The 24454-nt window shown below is 42.0% G+C and overlaps 1 protein-coding gene across 3 annotated transcripts in view; it reads right to left on the reverse strand.

Annotated features, from left to right (window-relative positions):
* LOC122666573 (asparagine synthetase domain-containing protein 1) overlaps positions 1 to 24454 on the reverse strand; it is an 81369-nt gene that overhangs the window by 14908 nt on the left and 42007 nt on the right. For all 3 annotated transcript variants that reach the window (XM_043862586.1, XM_043862585.1, XM_043862584.1), the window contains exons 8-10: positions 19742 to 19847; positions 18237 to 18330; positions 5616 to 5812 (exon numbers count right to left, since the gene is read on the reverse strand). In XM_043862586.1, coding sequence (XP_043718521.1) covers positions 5616 to 5812; positions 18237 to 18330; positions 19742 to 19847 — 397 coding nt within the window. The remainder of the gene's footprint in view (positions 1 to 5615; positions 5813 to 18236; positions 18331 to 19741; positions 19848 to 24454) is intronic.

Here is a 24454-nt window from a genome sequence, read left to right on the forward strand (position 1 = left end):
CCCTAGGACAATTTTACCCTTGAACCCATATTACAACACTCCCCCTTAAGTTGGTGCATACATATCAAACATGCCCAACTTGCTAATTATAGGAAAAAATAACTTATACTGATTTCTTTGGTAAGGACATCAGCCAGCTGTTCACTAGACTAAATAAATGGGATACAGATTATCCCTTGTTCCAACTTCTCTTTGATGAAATGCCGGTCAATCTCAACATGTTTGGTACGATCATGTTGAACCGGGTTGTGAGTAATGCTGATTGAGGACTTACTGTCACAGTAGAGCCGTATAGGAAGATCAGTATGCATCCCCAAATCTTGAAGAAGCCCCTTGAGCCAAAGAAGCTCACAAATACCCTGTGTCATAGCTCGGAACTCAGCTTCAGCACTAGATCGAGCCACAACAGCTTGCTTTTTGCTTCTCCAAGTAGTTACGTTTCCTCCAACAAATGTGCAATACCCGAATGTGGACTTCCTATCATCAGGACTGCCAACCCAATCTGCATCAGTATACGCTTCTATCCGGAGATGGCTATATGGAGAGAACAAGACTCCTTTCCCAGGAAATGACTTGAGGTAACGAAAAATTCTGTATGCTACTTCTAAGTAAGAGTGAGGATCATGCATGTATTGGTTGACAAGGCTTACAACAAATGTGATATCTGGCCGGGTATGTGAGGTAGATCAATCGGCCAACTAACCTCTGATAACTGTCCTTGTCCACCGGGTCACCTTCCTTACTCTTCAAATGAGTGTTGGGTTCAAGAGGGGTATCTACTGGTTTACACCCAAGCATCCCTGTTTCTTTCAATAAATCCAAGGTATATTTCCTTCGAGAGAGAGATATGCCCTTAGCTGAATAGGCAACCTCAATCCCTAAGAAGTACCTTAATCTACCCAAATCTTTGACTTCAAATTCGGTGCCCAAATAAGTCTTCAACTTTTGGATTTCCTGTGCATCACTGCCTGTGATAACTATGTCATCAACATAGACAATTAACATTGTCACTTGCTGTCCTATCTTCTTAACAAACAATGTATGATCAGCATTGCTCTACTTATACCCATGAGCAATCATAGCCTTATGGAACTGGCCAAACCAAGCCCTTGGTGATTGTTTCAGACCATATAGGGCCTTTTTCAGCTTACATACCTTTCCCTGAGTTTGTGAAGAAATAAAACCAGGAGGTATTTCCATGTAAACATGTTCTTCCAAGTCTCCATGCAAGAAGGCATTCTTCACATCAAGTTGCTGGAGTTCCCATCCTTGATTCACAGCACAAGAGATAATAACCCGTACAGTATTCATCTTTGCTACAGGAGCAAAGGTCTCTTGATAGTCAATTCCTTGGGTTTAAGTAAACCCTTTGGCAACAAGTCTTGCTTTGTACCTTTCCACTGAGCCATCAGCCTTGTACTTCACAACAAAGACCCATTTAAAACTAACAGGTTTTTTCCCTAGTAGAGGACTCACCAAATCTAAGGTCTGATTTTTCTCAAGGGCATGCATTTCTTCATTCATCGCATCCTTCCATTTCTGTTCGGCTATTGCCTCCTGCCAATTGTTAGGGATGGAAACAGTGGATAAAGAAGATACGAAGGCATGGAAAACAGGAGTTAGTGAGTTGTATGACACAAAGTTGGAAATAGGGTGCAATGTACAACTCCTCCTTGATTTTTGAATAGCAATGGGTAAATCAAGATTGGGATCAAGAGGCTTACTAGAAATTTAACTAGGAGCAAGACTTAGAGCAGGAACAGATGCCGATTGAGTAGAATCAGTGGTGGTGGTCTCTTTGTACAGACGGCCGTCCAGAGGAAAATCAATTCCCCAAGTGTACACATTTTTTCCCCCTTTGCCTGTTTTTGTTGTCCCACTTCTTCTTCTTAACTAGTAACTCCATCTTTGAATTCAACAGAAGCATCCTCTATAGTAGGTATCTCAATGTCTAGAGGAGCAATCAGCGGGACCTCTTCACCACTTATAATCTCCCCCTGCAGAGGTTCCGGCTATTTAAAGTAAGCCTCAGACTCCCGGAACACTACATCCATAGTGACAAACACTTTTTGGGTAGGAGGATGATAGCATTTATACCCCTTCTGGGTAGCAGAATAACCAAGAAATATGCATTGCAATCCCTTGGGATCAAACTTGCCATATACATGGTGATTCCTGGCAAACACGACACAACCAAAGACTTCGGGAGACAACAAAAGTTTGATGAATGATCCCATGGCTGTCCAAATATGACCTAAAGGCACCATCCATATACTCCTTCCCATTATCCGATTGGAGAATCTTGACCTTGGCATCGAACTGTGTCTCAACCATCTTATGAAATATAGTGAAACATGTGAAGACGTCACTTTTACTATGCATTAAATACACCCAAGTCATCCGGCTGAAACAATCAATGAAAGTGACAAACCATCGAAACCCAGAGCTAGAGACACAACGGACAGGGCCCCACACATCAGAATGTATCAAGCCAAAAGGACGCAAACTTCTATTATCAGAAATTGGAAAAATGCTTCTAGTTTGCTTTGCCAAAGTGCAAGCATCACAAAAAAAAATTATGTTTATTACATCGTTTCACTAAACTAGGAAATAAATCCGACAAAACACCAATCGGAGGATGGCCCAAACGACGATGCCAATTATTCAATTCAAAAAGTACAGAATCAAAATCAGAAGATGTAGGCTGAGACGTCAAAGCTGCCCGGGAACCGTCAAGCACGTACAGACCACCAACCACCTTACCACCTTACCACATGCAATCGTACTGTCCGTTGCCAAGTCCTAAAATAAACAATGGGTTGGAAAAAAATGTTACCTTGCAGTTTAAATCCTTAGTTATGCTACTAATGGAAAGCAAATTAGTAGTGAACTTCGAACATGTAACACAGATGAAAGGTTAAGAGAGGAAGAACACTGCACAGATCCCTTTCCCGAGATAGGAGAAAGAGACCCATCAGCAACACGACCCTTACTATGACCAGATAAAGGAAAATATGTGGAATAAAAAGAGGAAGTACCGGTCACATGGTTGGCTGCCCCTAAGTCAATTACCCAAGAATTGGGCATGACCGAGGTGCAATTCCCACCAAATGAAATACCTGTGGAAGAAGGTGTATTGGGATTAGTAGGCAGAGACAGAGCCGAGGCAGCCATGGAAGGAGATACAGATGCCGAAGAAGATGTGTCCAAACGATTCACCATATCCTGTAAAAAAAATTTTGCAAATACACCATAACCTGTGGAAGGGAAGGATCAGGCTGGTCCTCAGTAGTTGCCTGATGAGCATGGGTGCTATTGGGCCGATTGGAACCCACCCCTCCCACTCCTGCGAGGGTCTACAAGGCGACCATGAAGCTTCCAACATCGGTCCTTCGTATGCCATTCCTTCCCACAGTGATCGCATTTAATGGGAGGGCGATCACCAGATGGCCGATCAGTACTAGCAGACCGGAAAGAGTCCCCACAGGAAGATTGTGAACTAGAAATAAGAGCCGAGCATTCCTGAGTAACAAGGTGAACCATGGCTGTATGTCGACTGTCCTCAGCCGAGAGAATCGCATAGGCCTGTTCAAGAGTTGGGAGAGGTTCCCGATTCAAAATATTCGATCGGATATGATCAAACTCAATATTCAGGCAGACCAAGAAATCAAAGACGCGTAAACCAACCTCTCACTTTCGGTAGGCCGTGGCGTCAACATCAGTGGTTGCAGTGAAAGTGCCCAGAAAATCCAACTACTGCCACATCGTACACATGGTATTGTAATACTGAGAAAGTGTCAACTCCAGCTGTTTTGTAGAGTGGATTTTTTTATGGAGTTCATAGCATTGGGCAGCATTCCCAACCTGAGAATAAGTATCTTTGGCTGTCTTCCAAATTTTTGCAGCCGAATCAAGAAGGTATCGCCCAACAATTTCTTGGTCCATGGAATTAACCAGATATGACATGACCAAGAAATTAAGCTTCATCCAGTGATCCTATGCAGAACCAGCCTCGCTAGGCCTGACCGTAGTACCCGTGATGCAGCCAGACAAGCCACGAGAACCAATAGCAAACAAATAGGAGCGAGACCACATAAGATAATTGCTGCCATTTAACTTGATGGTATTCACCGGAAATGAAATAAAGTCACGTTGCGACAAACCATCAGAACTAGAAGAAGTAGAAGTGATCCCCAAAACGTCATGCATGTTGGCTGGGAAAAAAAATCGCAAAATCCAAAAACAAGGCCTCCAAAAATAAATTAGATCATAAGGAGGGAAAAAAAGGACCCTCGGTGGGAGTCAACACACCATCAAGGGTGGGGAAAAAATAACGGCAAGGGGAGAGAGCCTCTCGCGAGAAAAAATGGAAGGCGAGAGGCCAGCGGGGCTGGCGGTGGAGGCGGAAGGAGGTGGGGGGGCTTTGCGGGGGCTGGCGGTGGTGGCAGAAGGAGGCGGAGGGCCTGGCGGAAGGTGGAGGAGGGCTGGTGGTGGTGGTGGTGGTGGTGGTGGTGGTGGCGGAGGGCTGGCGGTGGTGGCTGTCCTTAGGGCAGAATCACGAAGGAGAAGAGAGAAAAAGGAAAAAATTTCAATTCCCATATTCCCGGAATATTTTTGGCTCTGATGCCATGTGGAATTCCGTGAATACTGGCTTAATCAATGTGACCATAGCCATGCTTTATTTATAATATGATAGAGAACATCTAGAATAGGTACAAGGACACAATTACCCCTAGGACAATTTTACCCTTGAACCCATATTACAACAATATCTTTGAAGTGTGGTGTCTTGATGAAGGAAAAGGTGAGGTCCATTAAAATCTGATCACTGATTTGTTTCAGAGATTAAATAAAAGACAAAGGAAAAGGTGGGGGGACACACAAGCGCGCACATGCACATAGAGAGTAATTTGAACAGAAGGTCACAGCTCCTCCTCCTCCTCCTCCTTATCTGAATCTTATCCAATTCTTCCATCCTGAAACCTGCATAGAGATCAAATTGAACATCCGAAAAGTTCCTAACCAGACCTGGGTCCCACTACCCATGATTATGAATTCTGATTTCTACCCTGGCTATTGCCTTTTCAGTTCTCCCCGCACACTTCTCATTCTTCTTGGAGTTCAACAGTTATAAATGGAGCAAGGCAGTGCAGGGACCCATTAAGAATAGGATACTAGGAACGAACATAAAGCAGGAATCAGAGAAAATAAACTTAACAGGTGTAGTCATACACTACAATCTGGTGGTGTGATCAATGTTTGAAATTTCAAGCAAAATCTGTTGAAATTGGCAAAAAAAAAATTTCTCTGGGGTCAAAATACAGCAAAATTTTGAGTTGAATCTGCCAAAATTGGCGAAATGTCTGTATCCCCAGGGACTGATATGTACACACACATGCACAGAAATATAGACAATTACATACATCAAGCTTGAACTCCCCTCCCCCCCCCCTCTTAGGGAGAAGGGTGCTGAGTTTGAGTGGATTTGAATAAACCTGCACATTTGCCACAGCTACTTACACACCACTTCCAGGTGAAGGGAGAAAGAAAACATTCGCAGCAGGGCTTTACATTCAAGAAGTGGTTAAATATCTCTTCTAACAAGATAAACTTACCCGCTCAGCCTGTATTTTGTCTTATGCCTGCCATAGCCAGCACATTGTTCGTCAGCACCAGAACCAACCAGAAGAATTTTGGCCTCAGACTTGTACTTAATGCGACGGTGATCCTCTTCATGGTTGCTCGAAATCCCTTCAACCAGCCACCCATCACCACTAGCTGCCAGCCATAATGCTATCCCAATGTTCAGATCCTATAACATAAAGAAGGAAAAGGGATCCAACTACTCAGGTAAAACTCAAAAGAAGCTGCAAATTAAAATAATAAACTCAGCTGCATGGAAACATAGTGGAACAATTTAAATTTTTACACCAGTGAGTGTTTTAAATTGTCAGTAAGTTAATTCACATATATATATGCTTACATATATAACAAATGATCGATTTTCTACCAAGGTTCAAGAACTCTGTTTCGGTACTGGTTTTGCCGAGCCAAAAAACTGAATTGGTGCATTTTTTTTCTTTTTGAACTCGAAGGCTGGTTTCGGTGGGTTTTAGACCTAGTTTGGGCCTGAAACTTGGTACTCAGCCTATTTTAGGCCACTTAAACATAATAGCACTATCAGATTTTGCAACAACAAAATCCAAATAGGAGTTTGACTTACTGGAAAACCAAGACAGACGTATTTATGCCAGAAACTAGGACAAGCACTTATTTATGCCTAATATCATTTAAAATATTATTCATAATAAAGAAAATGCCCCTCTATTTGAATCCAATAAAATTAATTACAATATCAAATTCCAAAAGGACAAAAAGTCAACCCCCAGTTCAAGAACAAAAACTGGATTTTCGGCGGTAGGTATAATTTTTCAACTTTTAAATTCTGGGGTTTTTCTCAAATCAAAAAATTCCATAGATCTTAATATATTAAAACATTGCTAAAAACCAAAAGTGCGGTTAAATATTCATTTGTTTTGATGTCTAAAAAAATATTTTCATTCAAAACGATTTTGACAACATTCGCGCACACCAAATTAGGTTTGACTGAAAGCTTTCCAATAAATCCAAGATTGCTTAAATCTAATTTATATTGAAGAAGTTATGTTTCGGTCAAACCTTAATTGGTGAGCGTGAATGCTGTCAAAATCGTTTTGAATGAAAAAAATATTTTTAGACATCAAAACAAATGAATATTTTACCACACTTGGTTTTTAGAAACGTTTCAACATATTAAGATTTATGGAATTTATATATTTAAGAAAAACCCTAGCATTTAAAAGTTGAAAATTGCACCTACCGCTGAAAATCCAGTTTTTGTTCTTGAATTTGGGGATTGACTTTTTATCCTTTTGGAATTTTATTTTTTAACTATTTTTATTGGATTCAAATAGGGGGTATTTGCTTATTTATGAATAATATCTTTAAGTAAAAACATTTACTTAAATGATATTAGGCATAAATAAGTGTTTGTCCTGCTTTCTAGCTTAAAATAGTGTTTGTATACCAAGGTTTGCATAATAAGTGTCTGTATACCAAGGTTTCTGTTGAAATCTGTTGAAATTGAATAATGGCTTATGAACAATGTGCCCACAGCCTCTTTATTTATAATCAGAGATCATTACAATAAAGGAAATAAAATCCTAGTCAAATCACATGTGCAACATGTGCATAATGAACTTGGACACTTTAATGTATCCGGGGCCGGGTCACGGATCAACGGGTAATCCGTGAACATTCAACACTCCCCCTCAAGTTGGTGCATACATGTCAAACATCCCCAACTTGCAAATAATAGAACAAAATAATTTACTACCAATTCCGTTAGTAAGAATATCAGTCACTTGATCACTAGACTGAACAAACGGAACACAGATGACCCCTTGCTCCAGCTTTTCCTTGATAAAGTGCCGATCAATCTCAACATGTTTGGTGCAATCATGTTGGACTGGATTATGGGCAATGCTGATTGGAGACTTGCTGTCGCAATAGAGTCTCATTGGAAGGTCAACTGACAATCCAAGATCTTGGAGAAGTCCTTTGAGCCAAAGAAGTTCGCAAATGCTTTGTGCCATGGCTCTAAACTCAGCTTCAACATTTGACTAAGCAACCACTGCCTGCTTCTTGCTTCTCCAAATAGTCAAATTTCCTCCAACATAGGTGCAATATCTAGAAGTGGACCTTCTATCATCAGGGCTGCCTGCCCAATCCGCATCAGTATAAGCTTCTACCCGGAGATGACTATGTGAGGAATATAGGACTCCTTTACCAGGAGAGGACTTTAGGTACCTTAGGATTCGGTATGCTGCCTCCAAGTGAGAAGAGTGAGGATCATGCATAAACTGGCTAACTATACTTACTGCAAATGCAATATCTGGTCGGGTATGAGATAAGTTGTTGAAAGATTTAAAATTAGGGAAAGGCATGGATGATCTCTTCACCCCAAGCCCCACTTTATTTATAAGAATGGTTGGAACATAAAACCATGTACACAAGCAATGTGGGACTAAACCCATATACAAAACATAAACATAAATAAGAGGAAAAAAGTCTAGAATACCCCCCACGGTATTCTGGCCCATATCTAACACTCCCCCTCAAGTTGGAGCATATATATCATGCATGCCCAACTTGACTAATATAGGATGAAACAGCTTGCTATTCAGCCCCTTAGTGAACACAGCCGCCAGCTGATCAGTAGACTTCACAAAGGGAACACAAATGAGGCCAGCTTCAAGCTTTTCCTTGATGAAATGTCTGCCAACCTCCACGTGTTTAGCGCGATCATGCTGGACAGGATTATGAGTAATGCTACTGGCAGCTTTATTGTCACAATAAAGCATTATTGGAAGATGGACAGCAACACCAATATCCGGTAATAATCCTCTAAATCATAGAAGTTCACAAATGCCTTGGGCCATCGCACGAAACTTGGCTTCAGCACTGGACCTTGCCACAACATTCTGCTTTTTGCTACGCCATGTGACAAGGTTTCCACCCACAAACGAACAATAGCTAGAGATAGATTTTCTGTCAGAAGAACCAGCCCAATCGGCATCAGTATAAACTTCAACCTTGAGGTGACCATTGGGAGATAAGAGAATTCCCTTTCCTAGAGCAGACTTCAAATACCTCAAAATACGACGGACTGCATCCATATGAGAGGAATAGGAATCATGCATGAACTAGCTCACCATACTTACAGCAACTGCTATGTCAGGTCTGGTGTGAGAAAGATAGATTAGTTTGCCCACTAACCGCTGATAACCACCCTTGTCAACAGGTTCACCCTCTTTCTCCCTAAGTTTTGTAGTAGCATCCAGAGGAGTATCTGAAGGATGACAATCTAGCAGCCCTGTCTCAATTAGTAGATCAAGGACATATTTTCGTTGAGAAAGAAAGATGCCCTTTGAAGAGCGAGCAACTTCTATCCCTAGAAAATATTTTAGAGAGCCTAGATCTTTGACCTCAAACTCCCGGCCAAGGAGAAGCTTCAAATCCCTGATAGCAGCATCATCATTACCAGTCACCACGATATCATCCACATAGACTATGAGTAGAGTAACCTTGTCACCAACTCATCTGATGAACAAGGTGTGATCAGCATTGCTCTGCTTATAACGTGCTGAAATCATAGCCTTATGAAATCTGCCGAACCAGGCCCTAGGTGACTGCTTCAACCCATAGAGAGCACGTTTCAACTTACAGACTTTACCCCTAGTCCTGTCATCAGAGAAGCCTGGTGGAATGTCCATATATACCTCCTCCTCAAGCTCCCCATGGAGGAAGGCATTCTTTACATCTAACTGTTGAAGATCCCACCCAAGATTTGCAACACAAGATAATAACACCCTGATAGTGTTGAGCTTTGCCACTGGTGCAAAGGTCTCCTGGTAGTCAACTCCATAAGTCTGAGTGAACCCCTTTGCAACCAGACGTGCCTTATACCGATCCACTGAACCATCATCCTTCTGTTTGACCACGAAGACCCATTTACATCCTATTGGTTTTTCCCCTGGAGGAAGAGCCACAAGATCCCACATGTTATTTTTATGTAGTGCTCTCATTTCTTCCAACATTGCAGCCTTCCACTTTCCATCTGTATATGCTTCCTGCCAATTTTTGGGAATAGAGACAGAAGAAAGAGAGGATACAAAAGCACAGAAAGAAGGAGAAAGAGAACTATACGAAACAAAGCGAGATATGGGATGTAAAGTGCAAGTCCTAGTACCTTTGCAATGAGCAATAGGTAGGTCGGAAGGAGAGGGATTACCAGGAGATGAAGGATCCGGGTCTGGACCCGGCAATTGGATGGGTACTGGTGCTACAGTGGTTTGCAGCTGCCCTCTGTTGGATCTGCCCCTTATATAGGTGATGATGTTGGAGTTGTCAAGTCTCTTCTGAAATTCACCAATAGTCCTCTGGACTGGAGTCAGCTCCTCTTGAATAGGAACATTAACAACACTATTTTCTATGGTCTCCCCCTGTAAAGGATTCCCATCAGGTGAGGGAGGAACAGCCAGAGGAAGTTGGACATCCAAAGTAGGCTGGGCAGCAACCGTGGGTGGTGGTAAAGTAGGCTGAGCAGCAGCCGTGGGTGGTGATAAAGTAGGCTGGACAGCAGCCTGAGGAACCTCTGGTAGAGGAATCTCAAAAGGCACATCTTCACTAGAACTCTCCCCCTGAAGAGGTGGTGAAGAATAGTAAGAAAGGGACTCATGGAAAATAACATCCATGCTAACCATGGTACGGCGGGAAGGGGGATGGTAACACTTGTAACCTTCTGGGTAGGAGAATAACCCAAGAAAATACAACAAAGTCCCCGAGGTTCAAGTTTGCCAGGAGATCTAGTATCCCTAGCATAACACACACAACCAAACACCTTGGGGGGCACAATAAAGGAGGAATTTCCTATTAAAACATCAGAGGGGCTACGAGAGTCAAGAACCCTAGAAGGCAGCCGATTAATGAGATAGGCTGCAGTGAGTACCGCATCCCCCCCAATATTGAGATGGGACATTCCTCTCAAACATCAAAGCCCTGGCCATCTCTAACAAGTGGCGATTCTTGCGTTCTACCACACCATTCCGGGCAGGGGTATCAACACAACTAGTTTGATGAAGTATGCCATGGTCAGCCAAATATTTTTGAAATTGGGACTCTATATACTCAGTTCCATTATCACTTCTCAAGACTTTGAGAGTAGCCTGGAACTGAGTTTGTATCATTTTATGAAAATGCTGCAAACATGAAAAAACTAGATTTTTTGTGTGCAAAAGACACCCATTTATGCCGAGAATGACAATCAATGAAAGAGACAAACCAACGATGGCCAGAAATAGAAGGTTTACGACCAGGGCCCCAAACATCAGAATGCACCAAATTAAAACAAAAACAACTCCTTTTATTTGAAATAGGATAATTTGAACATGTATATTTGGTCAGAACACAAGCCTCACAAAAAAAGTCATCCTTAGTACGAAGGGTGACCAAACTAGGAAATAAATGAGCTAAAATCCCTAAAGGGGGGGTGACCTAACCTAGAGTGCCACTGGTAGAGTTCAGAAGAGACCATGGAGTTCTGGTGTGGTGGAGAATGTAATGGTGGTGGAGAGAAGCGACCGTCATCAAGCAGATACAGCCCACCGTGCACTTTACCCAATCCAATTGTCTTCCCAGACTCCAGATCCTGAAACACACAATGAGAAGGAAAGAAAGTGACTTTGCAATTAAGATCATGAGTAATACTAATAATGGAAAGAAGGTTAGTAGTGAAGTTAGGAATGTGCAAAACAGAAGACAAGGGAAGAGAGGAAGTGCAGTTGATGATCCCCTTCCAGAGATGGAAGAAAGAGAACCATCAGCCACCTTGACCTTGTCTTTCCCAGAAGTGGGAGAGTATTTATGAAACAAACTAAAGGAACTGGTCATATGATCTGTAGCTCCAGAATCTATGATCCAAGGATGGGAAGCTACAGAAGCACAATGACCCCCAAATGCAATACCTGACCGGGCAAAGTGTGAACCTGAAGGAGCAGGGGAATTGGCAGTAGCTGATGTAGTAGAGGCCGCAACAGCGGAAGACCTTCGCATACGTAGGAGTGCCTGTAGATCATCTTGGGATAGACCAGTGTCAGTGGCAGGGGCTACAGTAACAGTCTCAGTCTGATGGACCTTGGTTTTGGTCTTAGTCTTGGTCTTGGTAGCCCGTTTAGCTTCAAAATCAGCTGGTTTCCCATGAAGTTTCCAACACTTCTCTTTGGTGTGATAGGGTTTGTAACAGTGCTCACAAATAACAGTCCCTGTAGTAGAATCGCCAAGAGAAGCAATGCCACTAGGGGCAGGAGTGGCAGGGGCAGCAGCCTTGAGAGCTGATCTGTTAGTAATAGGAGGGTGCAATATGGCAGCCCTACAGTTCTCCTCAGAAGACACCAATGCATAAGATTGTTCAAGTGTGGGAAAAGGCTTATGACCCAACACCTGAACACAGATCTAATCATACTCCACATTGAGGCCAGCCAAAAAGTCAGACTCTGATCTTGTCCACGTGCTTCTTATAGGAAGCAATATCAGCCATTGTAGTAGGGTGAAAATTAGAGAAATGGTTCAACTGTTGCCATAGACTGCGGAGCGTAGCATAGTACTTCGAAACTGAAAAATCTCCCTGAGAGGTGTGAAGGACCTTCTTCCGGAGTTCATATACCTAGGCATCATTGCCAAGCTGCCCATATGTTTCCTTGCACGCAGCCCAAATCTGGGAGGCAGTGTCCAGAAGAAGGAAGTTATGCTGTAAATCTAAAGTCATAGAGCCTATCAGGTAAGACATGAGAACACCATTATTAGCAAGCCACTTTTCCTGAGCAGGCCCTGTTTCAGTGGGCATAACATTAGTGCCATTAATATGGCTGGTGAAACCACGGCCAGCAATAGCAAAGGAGGCAGATCTGGACCATAGGAGATAATTTGAGCCATCCAATTTAATAGGGTTGGGTGGAAAACTGTGGTAGTCTGTCTTGCTGTGGCCATCATGATCCGAGGTGGCTGTAGAATTGGAAGAATCCCCCATACTGGCGACAGAGAAGTCCAATAAGTCCTCCAAGTTACAAGCTAAAATATGTAGAAGAAGCCCCTTATATTGAGACTAAATAAGTCTCCAAAAACCAGAACCAGCAACCAAGTGAAAACCCCTAATCGATTCTGTCAGGGTTATGAAGAAACCCTAAATGGCTGAAATCGATGAAGGAAACAAGGGGCCAAAAAACTGCAGTGAATGGACTGAAACTGAAGTCGATGGAGCCTATATAATTGAGGAAAAACACCTGCAAAAAATCAGATCCAAAGAAGCAGCAGCAGCCCTAAGGCCGATAGGTGTCAGGGTTTTGAAAAAACCCTGTAATGATGAAGGATCGATCTCCAGGAGGCCTTCAAAAACTGAGCTGATGAAGCCCAAATTGCTGTCTAGTGGTGCCTTAGAAGTGGAGAAGCAGCCTGCAGAAATTCAGGTTCAATAGGCAGCAGTAACCCTAAGATCGATAATTGTCAGGGTTTTGAAAAAAACCCTGTAATGGTGAAATCGATCTTAAGGAAGTCTTCAACTCTGTGGGATAAGAACTGAACCAGCAAAAATATCCTGCAGCAGGTAGTGGTCTTCAAAGATAGGTGGTGATGCCTTTGTTGTAGAAGCAATCTCCAAAAAAAGAGGGAAGAACCAATATCGCAGGCACGTCTGGCTTGTTCCTATCGATCAGCAGAATCATGGAGCATAATTGAGGTAATGGGGGCAGCAACTGGATCGCATGATTACCTCATCAGTGCTGCCCTATATGGGATAGAGAACAAGGGAGAAAGAGAGAAAAAGAGAGGGGGAAGAAACCGAGAGAAAGAGAAAAGAAGAAGATCGAGAGAGAGGGAGAAAAAAACTGACATCGAAGGATGTCGGTCCCTAATTCGAAATCCGCTCTGATACCATGTTGAGAGATTTAAAATTAGGGAAAGGATTGGATGATCTCTTCACCCCAAGCCCCACTTTATTTATAAGAATGGTTGGAACATAAAACCATGTACACAAGCAATGTGGGACTAAACCCATATACAAAACATAAACATAAATAAAAGGAAAAAAGTCCAGAATACCCCCCACGGTATTCTGGCCCATATCCAACACAAGTATATCAATCTCCCAACCAACCTCTGATAACTGCCCTTATCAATAGGGTCACCATCCTTACTCTTCAAGTGTGTGTTAGGTTCCAGAGGTGTATCGGCAGGTTTACACCCAAGCATCCCAATGTCCTTCAATAAATCGAGAGTATACTTTCTCTGAGAAAGAGATATACCTTTAGCAGAGTAGGCAACCTCTATTCCCAAGAAATACCGCAACCTGCCCAGGTCCTTGACCTCAAACTCGGTAATCAAATAGGTCTTCAACCGCTGAATTTTTTGTTTATCACTTCCGGTGATCACTATATCATCTACATAGACAATCAAAATAGTGATATGCTATCCCACCCTATTAACAAATAGCGTGTGGTCAGCATTGCTTTGCTAATATCCATTAGCAACCATAGCTCTATGGAAACGACCGAATCAGGCCCGGGGAGACCGTTTTAAGCCATACAAGGCTTTCTTCAATTTGCACACCTTTCCTTGAGTGTTTGGTGAGGCACAACCCGAAGGTATCTCCATGTAGACATCTTCTTCCATGTTCCAACTCTCCATGTAACAAGGCATTTTTCACATCAAGTTGTTGAAGATCCCAACATTGATTCACAGCACAGGAAATGATGACTTTCACTGTATTCATCTTTGCCACAGGAGCAAAGGTTTCTTGATAATCGATTCCTTGGGTTTGAGTGAACCCTTTGGCAACCAACCTTGCTTTATACCTTTCAACTGAACCATCATCAGATTTATGATAAATCTGATGGTTCAATTGAAAGGTATATGCTTCACAACAAATACCCATTTACAGCCAACGGGTCTCTTTCCTGATGGAGGAATTACCAAATCCCAAGTCTGATTTTTCTCTAAGGTACGCATTTCTTCATGCATCGCATCCTTCCATTTTTGCTCTGCTATTGCTTCCTGCCAATTGTTAAGAATAATAACAAAGGATAATGAAGACACAAAGGTATGGAAAGAAGGAGTAAAGGAGTTGTAAGATACAAAATTAGAAATTGGATGTTGAGTACAACTCCGCTTCGGCTTTCGAACAGCAATAGGTAAATCCAGACTGGGATCATAAGGAGGCTTACCAGGAGAATAAGTGGGAGAACTGGGAAAAGGTGCTGATTGAGTAGGTAGTGTGGTAGTGGTCTCTTTGTACAATGGTCCATGAGGAGGAAAAAACGTCCCCTGAGAATAATTCTTCAAATCTTTCTCCCCCTGAACTGGTTGCTGCTCAATCTGTCCCATTTTTTGTTCTTGACTTGTAATCCCATCCTCCAATTCCACAAAAGAATCCTCTATAACAAGTACATGAATATCCAAAGGAACAATCAGTGGGACCTCTAAATCTGCACTTATGATCTCCCCCTGCAGAAGTTCCGGTCATGAAAAGTAGGCCTCAGATTCAGGAAACACAACATCCACGGTAACAAATATTTTTTTGGTTGGAGGATGGCAGCATTTGTACCCTTTTGAGTAGCCAAGTAGCCAAGAAAAATGCACCAAAGTCCCTTTGGGTCGAACTTGCCATGAACAGGGTTTCGGGCAAACACCACACAACCAAAAAATTTTGGTGGTACAACAAAAGTCAAGGAGCCCAATAAAGCATCCAACGGGCAGCGTCCTCCTAAGACTCTTGAGGGAAGCCGATTAATAAGATAAGTCGTTGTGAGGACCGCATCACCCCAGAAACGAGGGGGAACAGCCATATCAAACATCAGAGATCGAGCCATCTCGAGTAAATGCCTGTTCTTGCGTTCAGCGACCCCATTCTAAGCAGGTGTATCCACACAAGAGGTCTGATGGATAATCCCATGAGTTTCCAAGTATAACCGAAAGGCACCATCCATGTATTCTTTGCCATTGTCAGACCGAAGAATTCTTATCTTGGCATCAAACTGGGTCTGAACCATCTTATGAAATAGGGTAAAACAGCGGAAAACATTACTCTTACTGTGCATCAAGTAGACCTAAGTGGTCCGACTACAACAATCAATGAAGGTGACAAATCACCGAAAGCCAGAAGTAGAAACACACCGAGCAGGGCCCCAAACGTCAAAATGAATCAAATTAAAAGGTGATAAACTTTTACTATCAGAAATAGGATAAACCGTTCGAGTTTGCTTGCCTAAAATGCAAGCATCACAAGAAAGATTAAATTTATTACATCGTTTAACCAAACTGGGAAAAAGATCAGATAAAACCCTTTATAGGGGGATGGCCCAAATGTTTATGCCGATTATTCAACTCCAAAATTGCCAAATCCGATTCAGTAAAGGAAGACTGAGATGTCAAGGCTGTCGGTGCACCATCAAGTACATAAAGACCACCAACCACTTTACCACATGCAATCATACGACCCGTCTCCAAGTCCTGAAACAAGCAATGGTTGGGAATTTCCCGAGATAGAAGAAAGAGATTCGCCAGCAACATGGACTTTAGTATGACCAGATAAAGGAAAATGCTTGAAAAAAAGAGATGAAGAACCTGTCATATGGTCGGTTGCTCCAGAGTCAATCACCCAACAATCAGGACTGACAGAGGAACAGTTCCCACCAAATGAAATACCTGGAGAAGGAGTGGTAGGAGTAGTAGAAGGCACAGAAACAGCAGAGGCAGCCAATGAAGAGGATGTAGATGCCGAAGAAGACGTGTCCAAACGAGTCACCATGTCCCTGAGATGATTGAGTTCAGCCATAACTTGAGAAAGAGACTACGCAGGTTCCTCTTCAATGGATGCCTGCTTTGCACGTGTGCCAGTGGACCGATCGGAACCACCCCTGTCCCACCCCCGAGTATCTGCAGGGCGACCATGTAGCTTCCAACAACGATCATTTGTGTGCCACTCCTTTCCACAATGATCACATTTAATAGAAGGACGACCCCCAGATGGCCGATCACTAGGAACAGAACGGGAAATATTGCCACAGGCAGAAGACTGTGAACCAGAAATAAGAGCCGATTGTTCCTGAGGGACAGGATTAACCATGGCTATACGTCGACTATCCTCGGCAGAAAGAATTGCATATGCCTGGTCAAGAGTAGGTAGAGGATCACGATTCAGAATATTAGATCGGATCGGATCAAATTCAATATTGAGCCCGGCCAAAAAATAAAAACACGAAGACCGTCTTCCCATTTTCTGTAAGCCATTGCATCAGCAGCACTAGTTACAGTAAAGGTGCCCAAAAAATCCAACTGTTGCCACAGAGTACACATAGTGTTATAATATTGTGAAAGGGACAACTCTAACTGCTTGGTAGAGTGAATCTTTTGACGAAGTTCATAGGACTGAGCGGCATTCCCAGCTTGAGAATACGTGTCCTTGGCTGTTTTCCATATCTTAGCCGCCGAATCGAGAAGAAGATAATGTCCGGTAATCTCTTGCTCCATGGAATTCACCAAATAGGACATAATCAGAAAATTAAAATTCTCCCACCGATCTTGGGCAGAACCAGTTTCAGCAGGCCTAACAAAGGTTCCAGTGATGTAGCCAGAGAGACCACGGGAAACGATTGCAAACAAGCATGAACGAGACCACAGGAGGTAATTGGCCCCATTTAACTTTATAGGACTGGCTGGAAAAGGAACAAAGTCACCTTGCGATGTGCCGTCAGGGCCAGAGGAAGCAGACGTAACATCAGAGTTGTCAAGCATGGTGACTGGTCAGAAAAAAATAATAATGGAAAAAAAAATCGCAGATTTGTTTACTGCATAGGGGGAAAAAGAGCCCTTGGTGCGAGACAACTCACCACCAAAGGAGGGTCTAAAAGGATCGCAAGGAGGCAGGAAGTCCTCTTCCAAGAAAAAGAGAGAGAGAGAGAGAGCCGCGGGAGGCTGGCGGTGGTGTGAAAAAAGTGAGGAAAGGCTGCCGGAGGGCTGGCGGGAGGCTGGCGGTGGTGTGGAGTGCTGGCGGAAGACCGGCGAAGGTGCTGCTGGAGGTGGTGCTGCTGCTAGGGTGACTTCACGATGGAGAGAAGAGAGAAAAAAACAAAAAAGGAAAAAAAAATTTAGATCCCATATTCTCGGATTGGCTCTGATGCCATGTTGAAATCCTTGAATAATGGCTTATGAATAATGTGCCCACAGCCTCTTTATTTATAATCAAAGATCATTACAATAAAGGAAATAAAATCCTAGTCAAATCACATGTGCAACATGTGCATAATGAACCTGGACACTTTAATGTATCCGGATCCGGATCACGGATCAACGGGTAATCCGTGAACATTCAACACCCACCGAGATCTTGGCCGAGACACTATATTTCTCCATTTTGCCTTCAATCTAGTCTCGGTTTTTTCAAAAACCGAGATATTACCGAGATCTTGGCGAAATCTCGGCGAGTTCTTGAACTATGTTTTCTCCAAGTACTCTTTTTCACATATTTTACCTTTCTCTCTGATGGATTTTGATACATATTTTATTCAGTCCACAATAGCGGTAAAATATATTAGGGCAAACATTTGTTAAATAATTTATAAAGTCTCAGACGAAAATAAATTGCAAACCATGTAGGTATTCGCTGGACTTATGAGTGACATGACACACTTGATTTCTGAGCTCAAATCTGATAAATCTGCATCAATCTCCACAAGGTTCCACCTGTATTCTCAAAAAGGTATTGGATCCTCAGAACATAACCATGTGTCAAATCTCAAAACACTGTCAGAGACTAGCCTGAAAAAACTGATAGATCGACACATTAATAGAGCTTATTTCATATATTACGACATATTTTGATATTTTTATAATTCAAAAAAGTAAATTAGATGAAGCATATAAAAATCACATTCTAAAAGAACATATATAAATAGATGAATCATACAAAAATTGGATAAATTGTATGCCAATAATGTTGGTGGACATGTGTCCATCAAAGTGGGCCCACCAGCTTATCTAGGTATGGATATGAGAGTTTGAATTTTATATTAAAACTCCCATGTCCTATGTTGAAGGGAATTGATCTCCAACCACTTAAAGTGGTTATTTGAACCTAAACGGGTTATGGGAAGAGGGGAGTTGAAGCAGTTTGGGAAACTGCCACCTCCCCCTAATTGTTGAGATTAATATTGCCTGTATGGGTAATTAAATCTTGCGCTCCATCTACCTCTCGGATTTTGACAAGAAAAAGCTCCCTCTCTCTCTGGTCTTCTTCTCCACTCTAGCTTGGAGGAAGAAGAGAAGTTGACTGTCTCTCTGTGGGAATGAACAGAAAACCAACATGCTGTCGTGAAGGTAAAACTATCCGCAGAAGGGCTAGTCCACGTGGAGGCCTTGTGATAGAGAGGTTGAAGATAACCGTCTTCACCCTCCATTAATTGTTTTTTGAATGCCCAGCCCTACCGGTAAGACGATCCAAATCATTTCCACCTTTCAAATAAAAGTTGAATAAAAGATGTCTGATACAAAGACTTTCGTCTATAGACAAAGCTGTTGGCCTAAAACATAATTAGAAGTCAACATCCAAATTTTAGAAATCCTGACCTCAGGAAAACTATCATTTCTAGCAACCTATGCTAAAAGCAGGTGAATTCATTATATTATAGATGAGCAGGTGGCTGATTGGTTGACAAGCACGAAGGCTTCTTTAGAAGGGTTTCATTTTGCCTTCAAGCATAAGTTTAGACCTATACTAAGAACCTCTTCTGCAATAATAAACAAACTTGGTTAGAAAATAACCTTGTCCGAGACCTCTAGATGTTGTCCGTCAATCCACACATTTCCCCGTTCAAAAAACATCTTGGTAAATCAGTAATTGTTTAAGCGGCATGATAGTAAATGCATTACATTCTAAAGTATTAGGATGCCATATTAGCTCAATTTAATATGAACCCAATAGCTGTATTAACTTAAGGACGATGCAGCTCCATGGATATTCTGGAATGGAAAGGACAATTCAGATGAAAACATCCATTACCAGGATTCTTAATCTAAAATAGCATCAGCCATGGCACAATTAAGTGCATGGCCCACTCAGATATGCAAATTATTCCATGATAAAAACTTCAAGTACCTTCTCAGAGGAGCATTTCTTTGAAGTTCCTTTAGTCCTGCTCTTGCAGATATTCTATCTGGAGCAGACTGGCCATCAAAACTTACATTAAGCAGATCAATTTTATCTGCAAAAAAATAAAAAATGAGAACTTGATTGGTTAGCAATCTCAGCAAAGAACTTAACACAAATTGAACCAGAATTAAAAGAAAATAAAACTAGAGGGGGGCCTTGGTGCAACGGTAAGGTTGCTGAGTTGCTCCACTGGGTTCGAGTCTAGAAACAGACTCTCTGTGAAAGCAGGGGTACGTACATTATGATTCTCCCCAGGCCCCACAGTGGCAGGAGCCTCGTGCACTGGGTACACCCTTTTTAAAACTAGAAAGTCCTAGGCATCGTTCCTGCATCCTTATGCTTCTGCCCAACATACATCCAAATAACAGGAGCTGGTATTCTGTATCTTCTAATAGTTTGGTGTCTGCCCTTAAGGAGTATTGGAAATTGAAAAACAAAGCTGCAGTGAAATTCAATTGAATATACACATGTCATGGTGTAAATTCCATGACATGCTGTACATCCTTAAAGGATGCATCTTTTTTGTATATCCTTTTTATATCCCTCTTAAGGACCTATCCAAATAAAGGATGCATCCTTTGTGTATATCCTTTCTCGTACCCTGCTTGTCTCACTACTTTGTATCCACACTTTGAATTCTTGCATAGCATAATATCCCACAGTGCGTTTTAGCTCCTTGTAAGAATTAGTAGGATAAAGAGAACAATAGAATTGTCTACTACTGAATTACCATATTCCATATATGGTAATGTGCAGTAGGAAGAAAAAGTTGAGATTTAGGTTAGGAAAGCAAGTAGAAGAAGGGGAAGAAGTTGAAGGAGGAAGAAGAGAAGAGGAGGAGGAGACAAGAAAAAGGAGAAGAGAATATTTGGGTTGTAATTATTGTGTGTGAGATGATTCTCTCCACACCTATATCACTCCACTAACAACACTAAACATATTACATCCAACCCCCCCCCCCCAGGGAGGAAAAAGGTAAAAAGATAAAAAAAAAAAAGGAGAAATTACAATATAAGGGAACTAGATAAAGTCCAGTTCCTAAAGTACCCCTAGAACATAAATTCTAGTAACTTTAACACTCCCCCTCAAGCTGGAGAATAAATGTCATGCATTCGCAGCTTGCATAGGAGAATACCAAACTGAAGAGAGGCAAGTGTCTTGGTGAACATGTCTGTCAACTGATCACCAGTCTTCACAGAAGGAGTACAAATGCAGTCAGAGTCTATCTTCTCCTTGATGAAGTGTTAATCAACTTCAATGTGCTTGGTTCTGTCATGTTGCACTGGATTGTGTGCAATACTGATGGCAGCCTTGTTGTCACAGTAGAGTCTCATAGGGCCTTCAGTGTCCAACCCCAGTTTCTGAACTAGTCTTTTCAACCATATGAGTTCACATACTCCATGAGTCATAGCTCTAAATTCTACCTCTGCACTGGATCTGGCTACAACAGGCTGTTTTTTGCTTCTCCACGTAACTAAATAACCTCCCACAAAGGTAAAATAGTTGGATGTAGATCTCTTGTCTGTAATGGATCCAGCCCAATCGGCATCAGTAAAACCTTCCACTCTCAAATAATCATGTTTGGCATACAACAATCCTTTCCCTGGAGAGGACTTCAAATATCTGAGAATGCGGTACACAATATCTAAGTGGCCACTCTTGAGGGCATGCATAAATTGACTCGCCACCCCCACTGCATAAGAAATATCTGGGCGTGTCATAGAAAGATAGATAAGCTTCCCAATGAGCCTCTGGTACTTTCCCGCATCAACAAGGGAGGGACCACAATCTTCTCCTAGTTTGTGGTTCTGCTCAATAGGAGAGTTTGCTGGTTCGCAACCTAACATCCATGTCTCTGTCAATAAATCAAGAATAAAATTCCATAGACAAATGTTGATTCCTTTCTTGGACCTTGATACTTCAATTCCTAAAAGTGTACTTCAAGGGACCCAAATCTTTGATTTCAAATTGTTGAGCCAAGTAGATCTTCAGTTTATCTATCTCAATTGTATCATCTCCAGTGACCACAATATCATCAACATAAACGATAAGGGTTGTGATGGTACCATTGCCCCGCTTGGTAAAGAGAGTGTGGTCAGCTTGGCTCTGGGAATATCCATTCTTCAAAATGGCCTACCGGAAGCTCTCAAACCATGCCTTTGGTGACTATTTGAGACCATACAGTACCTTCTTGAGAAGACACACTTTCCCTTCAACTGAGGGTATATTGAAACCTAGCGGAGTTTGCATGTACGCCTCCTCTTCCAAGTCACCATGAAGCAACGCATTATTGACATCTAACTGATATAAAGGCCAATCTTTACTGGCAGCCAATGATAAAAGAACTCTTATAGAGTTATGCTTGGCCACAGGAGCAAATGTCTCCTGATAGTCAATTCCATAGACTTGATTGTACCCCTTGGCCACCAACCTTGCTTTGTATCTCTCAACAGTGCCATCAGATTTATACTTGATTGTGTAGACCCATCTCCATCCAACTTGGACATGTCCTCTGGGAAGATCCACCAATTGCCAAGTACCATTCTTCTCAAGGGTCATCATCTCCTTAAACATAGCTTGTCTCCACTTTGGGTCAGACATAGCATCAGTAACATTCTTGGGAATAGAAACAGTAGAGAGAGCAGCAATAAAGGCAAGATCTGTAGGAGAAAGAGCATCATAGCAAACAAACTAGGTTATAGGATTAGTGCAACCTCTTTTCCCTTTTCTAATAGCAATAGGAAGGTCTAAATCAGATGGAGGAGAAGGGATATCACCTAATTAAGGAGAATGAATCTCAAGATGTGGATTTGGATCCAAAGAGGACTCTTGATAGGTCTTATTTCCTTTACTCTACAAGCTTTCACCTTTTTTGTACTTAATGTGGTAATCCTTCTCCTTCTCATTACCAGAACCACTTGCAACAACCAATTTTGTATTGTCACCTGATTGATCATCAGTATCGACCACATACACAGTCCTGTGTTTTCCAATGTCAAGCATAAAAGGAGAGATAGGGAGAGGAGAATGAAGGACATCAGCAACCTGTTTCCTTTCACAATTGATGCTGAGAAGGGGCAAAGAAAAGGACAGATTCAAGAAAGGTGACATATTTGGAGGGAAGACACCGACGAGAAGAAGGACGATAGCACTTGTAACCTTTGGAAGTAGAAGAATACCCAAGAAAGAGACACTTGAGGGCCTTGGGATCAAGTTTAGTGCGATGGGATTTGTTAACATGCATATAATAAACACAGCCACTGACTTTGGGAGGCAGAGAGAAAGCATAAACCTTTGGAGATAAGGTTTCTAAAGGAGATTTGGAACCAAGGAGTTTGGTAGGCATGCGATTTATGAGAAAAGAAGCAGTGAGAAGAGCTTCAGACCAGAAGGTCTTAGGAACATGCATGCCAAAGAGAAGACTCTGAGTGAACTCCAATAAATGGCGGTTTTTCCTCTCAGTTACCCCCATTTTGTTGGGGTGTGTCAACACACGCTAGCTGATGGATAATGCCATTGTCAGTAAAAAAGGTTTGGAGGCCACCAAATATATACTCCCCCCCCCCCCCCTTTATCAGAACGAACAATTTTGATTCGAGTATCAAACTGAGTAAGAATCATCTGATAAAAGTTCTTAAATGCATCAAAGACATCACTTTTATGCTTCAAAAGAACAGTCCAAGTAGCACGAGAAAAATCATCAACAAGTGAAACAAAGTAACGATAACCAAATAAAGAGGTAGGAGGGGAAGATCCCCAAACATCAGTATGCACAATATGAAAAGGAGAAGCAAATCTATTCCCATGATATGGATAAGATGAACGATAGTGTTTGGCAAACATACATGGTTCACATTGAAAAAACATGAGAAGAAGCAATAGAAGAAAATAAGTGAGGTAATAGTTTCCTTATTACAACAAAAGATGGATGGCCAAGGTGACGATGCCATAACATAACAGAATCCACAGAACTACTATCAGTACGTCCACACACATAAGACTGAACTGTGAGCAAAAAAGGTAAAGGTCATGCTCCTCACGACCACTGCCAATAATCCTCTTCGTCACCAAATCCTGAAAAAGACAGTAAGAGGGAAAAAAAGTGACACAAAAGTTCAGAGATTTAGTCAAATGACTCACAAATAAAAGGTTACAGGTAAGGTTAGGCACATGAAGGAGTAGTGAGAGAAATGGAAGGTGTAATAGGGATGCCTTACCGAGAGGAGAAGAAGCATCTCCTACCCTAACCTTGTCCTTACGAACAAATGGTATAGGAATCATTATAATGGGACGTAAGGAAGAATCATGACCCATGGAGACCTATACTAGCGCCCTAACCATAGTTGTCATGGCGTCGCCATGGCGTCTCCTGGAAGTGGCAAATGGTGTAGGAATCATTATATGCTTAGGCGACGCGGCGCGCCATGGCGCCATACCACGATATGTTGGCATATCGGTCGATATTTTGACGTTAATCTATATTTTCAATTTTCATACTTTCATATCTAATGGATTTAGTTACACTTTCTAATTAAACCATAGGGCATAGTATACTAGTAGTAGTGTAGTACACTTTCATGTTGATTTTGATGTTTAGGACATATATTTACTACTAAATGACATTAAAAATCGCGAGGATGAAGAGTAGCGCGAGCCTGC

This window comes from Telopea speciosissima, chromosome 7 (genome assembly GCF_018873765.1).
Source record: "Telopea speciosissima isolate NSW1024214 ecotype Mountain lineage chromosome 7, Tspe_v1, whole genome shotgun sequence".
Taxonomy (NCBI): domain Eukaryota; kingdom Viridiplantae; phylum Streptophyta; class Magnoliopsida; order Proteales; family Proteaceae; genus Telopea; species Telopea speciosissima.